This window comes from Sprattus sprattus (genome assembly GCF_963457725.1).
Source record: "Sprattus sprattus genome assembly, chromosome: 17".
Lineage (NCBI taxonomy): Eukaryota > Metazoa > Chordata > Actinopteri > Clupeiformes > Clupeidae > Sprattus > Sprattus sprattus.
Window position 1 is genome coordinate 14,873,502 of NC_137915.1, and position 10,000 is coordinate 14,883,501.

Consider the following 10,000-nt stretch of genomic DNA (forward strand, 5'->3'; position numbering starts at 1 on the left):
ACGCACAGACACACACACACAGACACAAACACGCACACACACACACACACACACACACACACACACACACACACACACACACACACACACACACACACACACACACACTCACCACACACACTCACCACACAAAGACACACACACCAAGCAAAGTGAGTGATATTATTTGTCTATTCAAACACACACATACTCACATACACATTAAAAATGCTAGGAGAATATAACGACCTTGCTATAATGGTTACCTCAAGGAGTGAGCAGGGACATAACCTCATATCCACATATCCCCTTGATTTATGACCACGTTCAATGAGAGCCACACTCCCTGATATTTAAGCAATAATCCTTAAAGAAGATTCATGGGGGAACACAGGACTTCCCCTGGCTCTGATTTCACTGTGACTAATTGGCAGAGATACATAATCCAGATTCTTCTCCCAGATCTCAACCCCCCCCCCCAAAAAAAAAGAAAACATGCCTCTTTCCTTTACAACTCCTAACAGATTTAGACTCAAAAGGATAAGGAAACCAATTTTGACTTTTATAGAAGTGCTATTAATAGTGTCCCATGCAAAGATGACTGCATTGTTTCTGTGTGCTAGTCACAGAAACAGACAATAACAATATCAGCAAGGTCCGCAAAGCAATGATATACTGTCTACTGCTTGTGATGTTATGGCCAGATGTACTTCATGTCAAATGGAAAATGATATATCACAACATTTGAGTCCATTTAAAACCACATTTCAGCCTATTCAGGTTCAAAATACCATATGTTGTGCCCTGTGTACAGCCTTGTGAACGGCCCCCTTGCAGAAAATAACTTTACATAAGCGTTCTGTTCAATGAGGGCTCAGTTTCAGCCTCCCTCATTCCCACAACTCTACCAGTATCACTTATGATCTCTATGTAAGCTCCCTAGCAATCAAACCCATGCCCAGGTGCACGACCAGGTGGGCCACGAAAACACAGGAACTGTTTTATTTTCCCAAGATGCAACATTCTGTGGGACAGAGGGGGCGAGGGTGCTGGTGCCAACTCACCTTCCGAGGAAGCACTTGGAGAAGGTTGTGAGCTTGCGCTTGCGGTCCTTGATGAGGTGTCCCTGTTTGCACATGTGCTGATAGAGCTTCTCTCCCTTCTCTGACACCATCACCCAGGTGTCCTGCTCCATCCCCAGTCTCAGGGCTACGGGAGAGAGGGGAGAAACACTGTGAGACACGTACATGATGGACACACACACTGATATTCTCACACACATACACACAAAGAGGTGAATTCACACACACAAAAAAACACACACACACACACATACACACACACACATACACGCAACACATATATACACCTAGACACACACAAACACGTTATATCAATCACACACACCTGCGCGCACACACACGCGCACGCACATGCACACACATGAATACATACATGCACAACACACACTGGACCATTCCCTTAACAGGCACTGATTTAGCAGCAGTACAGCTGTGTGCCAGTTGAGAACCAAAAGTGACGCAGATAGTCTTTAGGCTGGCAAGATCGAACACATGGTTCCCCAAAACGTGAAGCATGCATGAAGAATACAAAACATTCATGACCTAAATTCATCCACGTCATAAATATGCTGAAGCACAAAGCTTTGGCATTAGTGTGCAGTGCAGTACTTCATCCACACTAAACTGTATTTTTCGCTTCAAGGGATACTAATCCACACCAGAACCGAGCTATACGCGAAGCACACGCGACACAACACATGCATGCTGTTCAGTCTCAGCCCAGCCTTTCACCGCACCCATCCTAAAGCAGTGTAAGCAAACGTACATGTCACAGTCCACACAGCAGTGCACTGACACAGGCAATGAACCCCAGCCATTGCAAAGATTCACCACCTAGATTTAATATTCACAGTTGTGTAAACAATGTTTTATCTATTAGAGATATTTGCAAGGCTGTTCTCAAGCATGTCAGCATATTAAGAAGGAATTAACACGACACACACCACCCCCCTGGCTTTGTGTCCTCCTGGTGTGCATGATTGCATTTGATATGCAGATATCTCTATGCTGAAGCGCTGTAGGGTACTACTGTCGTCACGCCAAACAAGCTAATTGCCAATTACACCTCACCCCTGGATTAACAGCTTGTGCCACGGTTAATTAGACTGGCGGCCATGACGCCTCTCTTTGCCTGAGAAAGGCGGATGCCCTGTGTTAGTCTCTTGCCCCGTCTATACTTGGCAGAAGGATGTTGCCCACATTTGCTCCTCAAAGATGAGGATGTGTTGTTCAGAATGCGTTAGGACTTGGGTTGTAGTTGTCCTGATTCTAATATAGTATGGCACAGTAGATATGGATGTAATCTGATTGCAGTGTGCAACCAGTGTGACCTAAACAGATACACATCTAATCCATGCCTTAATGCACTGGCTGATTCAACAGTGAAAAACAGCAGAGACTTACTATGCCACAATCTGGAAGCCTAATGATCTGGTTATTAAAACTATGTTTGTGCCCAGGGTAAACAGGGCATCTTGGCAGAGGTACAAAGTCCAGATTCAGTCAGTAAAAGTCCTTACCACACACGTGTGTACAAACCACCTCACTTGACTAATTAGTAGAATTCACAAATTAGGAGGTGGAACTAAATGATGTCTAATGAAATTGGATGACCTAGAGCAACATTGACATTTAAAGACATTAAACCCTTAGGAATCGATCTATCTGTCTAAGAACCTGAACTTTAACACCTGTGAAACAATGCACTATGGGTAAGATCCAATACAATATTTGTCACTGAAGGGGAATTTGTTGCATTAAAGCATACACATAATTCACAAGCACACAAAACAGATCTTGTCACGGTAATGTAGACTAAAACACATCTACTCCTCTCAATTGATCTAACAAGAAATAGCAGAACGTTTCCTATAGGAACCTGAACTTTCACTCCTTTAAAACAATGCACTATGGGTTGATTTTTTCTCATTGTATTGTGGACTATAAAACACAAGCTCTACTCACTCTTCCTTCTCTCGCGCTCCTTCAAGATGGCCTCCAACCACTCCTGCTTCTCCTCGGGCGTCTTGGCCATGCACACGAACCACTTGTTCTTCGCCGTGTTGTGGATTTTCCAGCCGTTGTTGACGATGTTGCCACTGCTGTGGTAGTCCGCTGCAGTCCACACAGCAAGCCAAGAGAAAAGGGGAGGATCAAGCCCTTGTTGCAACTTTAGTTCCTTTATTTATATATAACTACATTTTAAGAACACATACACACTTGTGAAACACATTTATCTTTGGGGTTTGTTCCTGTCTCCCTTTTTCTCTCTTTTTTCCCACTATTCTGAGGCCTGTTTGATTTCATGTGGCCCAGTTGCCAGAGTGCCTCTCTGAATTCCTTAATTCCTCAATTCACCCGAGTCGCAGGCTGTCTATCAAAGCCACACAGATGACAAACTGGATGCATTTAAAGGGCGTAAACAAAAGAAAAAAAAACAAGGCCCTCAGTGCGAAAACCCATGGAGGGTGCTAAAAGTTTCGTACAAATGAACACTGCCACATGAAAAACACCCTCCAAACGAAACAGATCACAGGCACAGGCCTCCCTGACTGATGTAATTACGAGGCTTATGGCACACACGGAATGGGAACAGCCTCGTGTGCAGAACACAAAAGAACATGGACAAACAAGGTCCCGAAATTTTAAATCTTTCCCCCTTCCTCTGCCCCCCCCCCCCCCCCCCCCCCGTCAAAAAAACTCTTTCAGAATTCATAGGCTGTGCCGTTTCTTCATGCATGTTACTCGTTTCATGGTGGTTGGTCCTTTGAAGAGACTATCTATAAAATTCAAACCCATTGTCAGAGCACATGTTGAATCTGGTGCTTTTGAGAAAGCCTAATTAATTTGTGTAATGGAGCGTGTGGAACTTCAATTCACTTTGAAGCACTTCTGAAGGAAAGATGAATATGACTTGCTGCATGAGATTACTATTTTAATTGCCTATTTATGTTTAGGTATGTCTTTATACATCTAATGTACATTTCTACATGTATCATTCCTCCTCTAAAGACATGCTTAAATATTAAATGCTTTCATATGTAATGACTATATGACTAAATGACATGCTTACATATTAAATGACTATATGAGTATATGACTAAATAACATTCTTACATATTAAATGATTATATCTTTACAGATCTGAATGTTTGTTTACATATTTGATAGCATCAGTGCATGCTTGAAGGTATCATCTCTACAAATCTATTGCCTGGAGCAAAACACAACTAAATGAGCAATCTGGCAGCGAACGCCATGATGTTGGCCACAAGTGTTACGATGGCCGGCCTGACAGCTGCATTGATTCACCTCTCAATTGCTGGGCTCTGTGGAAAACAGACAAATTACCCGACTGATCTAAGAAGAAGCTCCCATTGATCCTGTTCGCCTCGGCAGACAAAGAGAAATGCCCGAGGCTGCGTTTTCATTGATTTAAGAGCGACCACACGTCCCTGCCGTGCTTCCTGTCTGAGAAAATGTTAACTCAATGTAGAAGAGGCAGACCTTGTTACTTTGGTTTCTTTTACAACCTGTCGTTAGCATGTTTATTAACATGTTATTACACATACCTCACATTAGTCGTCATGGCATTCTGTGTCCAATGACGTGTGACAGTTCTATTATTTGCATTACATTCCTGAGAGTTATATAATTATATTGTATGGTATTTCTTAATGAGCTGTCATAGAATGAAATATTTTAAGAGCTGTTGCGACAACTGTATATAATTGTAATATGACACTGATATATCACATGAAACTATTATGACAGGAGATATTGCATCTTCAATAACATATTGATCACATCTCATTTTGATGACATGGTTATGTCTTATGGCGGCCAGTTCCAAAAGTGTTTCTGTTTCTGTATAGGTCTGCAGAGGTACAGGATGGAAATTAGAGATTATTTTATACACTCACTACATCATCCACCAACCACCAGACATATGTTTCATGCCAAAAATCTTTAGGGCCTCTTTTTTTCCCCACCCAAATGTGTATTTAGCTTGGGCCATGATAAACGATGGAAAAGTTAAATTGGAAGTAATGAGAGTTGTGTGACTCTCGTCTCCAGGCCTCTGAAAGCCATGGGAATCCCCCTCCCGTCCCAGGCTCTTCTATGCTAGTCAAGACGCAATAATTACGGCTGTCTAGGTTTTGGTGCTGTGCTGGTGCTGTTCTGTGCTGCTGAGCTTCGATTCGGGCCGGGCTGGGCCCCGTGGGTCAGCAGAACACCCACGTGTCACCACAGCCTGCGTGCGTCTGTTTACACTTCATAAACTGAAAGGCATCCATCCAACCGACCAGCTGACTTCCGTGGAATAGAAAAAAAGCCCAATATTAAGGCCTCCGAGAGAGGGAAAATGATTGCTTTCCACAAATATAACTGATAATCAGCACTTCTGCCGAGGCCAAGATACACTGAGCCACCCCCCACTGCCTCCAGTTTATAGGCAGTGACAGGGCCTGAGGCAAAATATGGCATTTTTATGAACTTTAGCAATGAAAGTGGTCAGACACACATTCACACACAAACACACACTCCACCCAGCTTATGATGGAGCATCACCCTCTGAAATGAGGACTAAGGAGTGTGTGTGTGTGTGTGAGTGTGTGTGTGTGTGCGCGCCTCTGTGTGTGTGTGCTCTGTCTGTGTCAGTAAAGAGAGACTGCGGTGTATTTGTTTTCATTTGGATCAAAAAAGAGTGTGTGTGTATGTGTGTTGTCAGTTAAGGAGGAGTTCCATTTGCACAAACTCATTTAGAGCTAGATAATTATTTAATATAGGAAATAAAACGGGCCTCAGCAACTTCAAGTTATTAAACTATACATCATCAGCCCAGCAACTATTTCACCAACACAGAGAGGGAGAAGAGGATCTCTGTCCTTTGCATTAGATGATGACTTAAAGCTGATGAGTTTGAGCTGGTAGCATATGCACTGGTACAGCAGCACTGATCACACATCATTTACATTTATGATGAAGAACCACATAATCATAGACAAACTACAGACACTATAACTGCAGAAGACTACACACTATCAGTCCACTATATAGATACACTATACACTATAGCTACATACCACTACACACTATCACTACACTATATAGCTACACTATACACTATAGCTGCATAACACATTAAAGTTACACTACATAGCTACACAACACGCCGACACTGTGTAATCCAAGACCCTTGTGGTATGTTCCATCTGGTATGTTATATATGTATGTATCTGTGATGTTCTAAGGCATTCCTTACCTGTACCATCATCCACGTTCTCCACCTCCATGACCTCTGTGTTAATCCGTCCACGGAACAGGTATCGGGGACCCTCTGTGCTCGCCTTGCTGTTCTTTAAACGTCTGACAACAAAGAGGTGCTCTTGAGTCGTCACATACTGCAGCAAAAGCGGTATCACTTTTAAACAAAGGGGTGTCAAAGTTCTGCTGCATACAAAAAAAAATGACAGCCCATGTTTTTCTACTCAGAGCCCTGATTTGAGTCACTGGTTGCAGCAGCTATTTTACTTGGGGATCAGGAGGATGAGCACATCCAGATGGCTGTCAGGGTTAGATTTCCTGGACTTGAGCAATCCAGCACCGTATGCATCCCTGAGGTATGCTGTGTTCGTGTCATGGAAGCATTTTGAAGTGCTAAAAAGTGTGTGTGTGAGAGAAAGAGAGAGAGAGACAGAGAGAGGACCTCACCTGTTTCTTACATTTATTCATTTCCTTCAGCAGACACCCTAATCCAAAACAGTTTACAGTCCAGGTTCACACTGTCATAGCAGCCTGTGTGTTCCCTAGGAATCGAGCCCATGGCCTTGTTGTGTGTGTTGTTCCCTTTGTGCGTTTACTAGGAATCGAGCCCATGACCTTGTTGTGTGTTGTTACCACTTTTCTCAACCAGTTCTATGATCTCACCTGTTCTTCTACTGTCTCTAGTTCTATGGTCTCACCTGTTCTTCTACTGTCTCTAGTTCTATGGTCTCACCTGTTCTTCTACTGTCTCGAGTTCTATGGTGTCACCTGTTCTTCTACTGTCTCGAGTTCTATGGTGTCACCTGTTCTTCTACTGTCTCTAGTTCTATGGTCTCACCTGTTCTTCTACTGTCTCTAGTTCTATGGTCTCACCTGTTCTTCTACTGTCTCTAGTTCTATGGTCTCACCTGTTCTTCTACTGTCTCGAGTTCTATGGTGTCACCTGTTCTTCTACTGTCTCTAGTTCTATGGTCTCACCTGTTCTTCTACTGTCTCGAGTTCTATGGTGTCACCTGCTCTTCTACTGTCTCTAGTTCTATGGTCTCACCTGTTCTTCTACTGTCTCGAGTTCTATGGTGTCACCTGTTCTACTGTCTCGAGTTCTATGGTGTCACCTGTTCTTCTACTGTCTCTAGTTCTATGGTCTCACCTGTTCTTCTTCTTGCAGTAGACTAGCAGGTTGTCGAACAGGAAGAAGATGCGCTCCTGAATGTTCCCGGCCGAGATCTTCAGCAGGATTCCATGCATGAGCATCTCAGTGCATGTGTCCGTCACGTTAGAACCCTGAAGCGAAAGAAACGGAACACAGCTGCAGTGAGGAACCTTATCGGGAACGAAATAAAACAAAAACAAAGACAGACAGAACCTGGAAAGTTTCAAAGATAAACAGTTCCTGCTTTCAGTGAGAAGCAGCTAAAGAAGACAAAATATTGAATGTTCCAAAATTACAACATAATACTGTGTCTTGTTTTAATCGTGAAGCAGAGATAAAAGCTACATCTGCTCTGGCCAGGCTAGCCATTTATACAGTGACAGAGGCTGATAGGCGCTGTGAGAGCAACCATGCGTGCTGGGTCTCAGGGACTTGAGCAAATCTAACAGGCTTCAGCGCTGGAAAGTACCCTGGCAATTCTAATACGCTGTATAAGTACTTTTACTCCTGCAGAATAACTGCCTCGACACTCTGCTTATGCTACACACACACACACACACACACACACACACACACACACACACACACACAAACACACATACACACACATTTTCACTCATACGCCAGTTCAGTACGTCTACTCCTGCATAATAACAGTTTCCCACCACTCTACTGATAATATAAACACACACACACACACACAGACACAAACACTCTTACGCTAGATTAGTACTCCTCCTGCATTATAACACTGGCCCGACACTCTGTTGATACAAAGCTCTTTACAGGGGATGGTGACCACATTGCTGAGCCTGATAAACCATTGCGACCCCCCCCCCCCCCCCAAACTATCACCACTACCCCTTACCTTGTCATTGGATTTTATGCTCCGTGTCTGAATCCCTCCCACAACCCTCACAACCCTACCACCCCTCACCAGAGCTAAAAATAACCTACCCGAACTCCCAGAACCAGAAAATGTGCTAAGCATTACCTTCTGCTGTAGGAGCGGTGTAGAGCAGCATCTGAGTCCCCCTCTCTCTTTTTCTTACTTTTTCTCTCTTTCTCTCTAACACTCCTTTTCTGTCTCTCTCCCTCACACACACGCCCCTCTCCCTCTCACTTTCTCTCTCCCTCACACACACACACACCCACACACACACACACACACACGCCCCTCTCCCTTTCACTGTCTCTCTCCCTCACACTCCCACACACACACACACACGCCCCTCTCCCTCTCACTGTCTCTCTCCCTCACACTCCCACACACACACATACACACACACCCCTCTCCCTCTCACTGTCTCTCTTCCTCACACACCAACACAAACACACCCTCTCCCTCTCACTGTCTCTCTCCCTCACACACCTACCCACACACACACACACGCCCCTCTCCCTCTCACTGTCTCTCTCCCTCACACACCTACACACACACACACACGCCCCTCTCCCTCTCACTGTCTCTCTCCCTCACACACCCACTCACACACACACACATGCCCCTCTCCCTCTCACTGTCTCTCTCCCTCACACACAGACACACAGACACACACACACACACACACACACACACACACACACACACACACACACACACACACACACCCCTCTCCCTCTGCTCGATTCCTGCCTCTGCATCAGAGTCAGAAGTGGGTTACACTGGTGTGCTTGTGGTAACAGCGAGACTAGAGACGGAGCAGCCACTGCAGTGTTCTCCTCTGCTATCATGCACCAGTGCTCTGTTGGTTCAGACACCTACACTCACACACACACACACACACACACACACACACACACACACACACACACAGATCCCCTGCTTCCTCGACAGGAAAGTACAACTACAGCTGCTGCCCCCACAGCTCGCCCTCTCAGCCACAAACACCTCACAAACTTCACCTTCACACACACAAACTCCAATGCACACATACATTCAAACAGCACGCTCTCGCTCTCAAACTTCCTCAAGTTCCCACACAAATAACTATACGTACATACAAACTCTCTCTCAATAACTCACACATACACTTGGCACTCACTCTTAACTATTGAAAGTTACAACTACACATACAAAAGTAAACTTTCTCTCCCTTTTTCCCCCTCTCCTTGTCTCTTTCCTTTACACACAAACACACACACACACACAAATACACACACACAAACACACACATAAACACACTCCTTAATGAAACACCACACTTTGCTCTCATCTAATACACAATTTAGTTTTTTCTTTCTCTGTGTCTTTCCCTGGCTCCAGCAAACAGCTGTTCCCCACTGCGGCTTCTCAGAGCTCAAGTCTAAGCAGCTCTCAGAGATACCCACAGATACCCACAGTCTGCCTCAGCCCAATCTTATTCTGCCCGTTTAATGTTGAAAGACTGTCAGACACAACACCAGAAAAGTTTTGCTTCTCTGTAAGTCTCTATCTCTCTTTCTCTCTCTCTCACACACACACACACAAAGAATTTTTTGCTTTGCTCGCTCTCTCTTTCTTTCTCTCTCTGTCAAA

The 10,000-nt window shown here is 44.4% G+C and overlaps 1 protein-coding gene across 1 annotated transcript in view; it reads right to left on the bottom strand.

Moving 5' to 3' along the window:
* prex2 (phosphatidylinositol-3,4,5-trisphosphate-dependent Rac exchange factor 2) overlaps positions 1 to 10,000 on the bottom strand; it is a gene marked incomplete at its 5' end in the record, with an annotated part of 133,701 nt that overhangs the window by 93,342 nt on the left and 30,359 nt on the right. The window contains 4 exons of the mRNA XM_080855016.1: positions 1,044 to 1,188; positions 3,027 to 3,176; positions 6,328 to 6,431; positions 7,480 to 7,613. Of these exons, the coding sequence (XP_080711142.1) occupies positions 1,044 to 1,188; positions 3,027 to 3,176; positions 6,328 to 6,431; positions 7,480 to 7,613 (533 nt within the window). The remainder of the gene's footprint in view (positions 1 to 1,043; positions 1,189 to 3,026; positions 3,177 to 6,327; positions 6,432 to 7,479; positions 7,614 to 10,000) is intronic.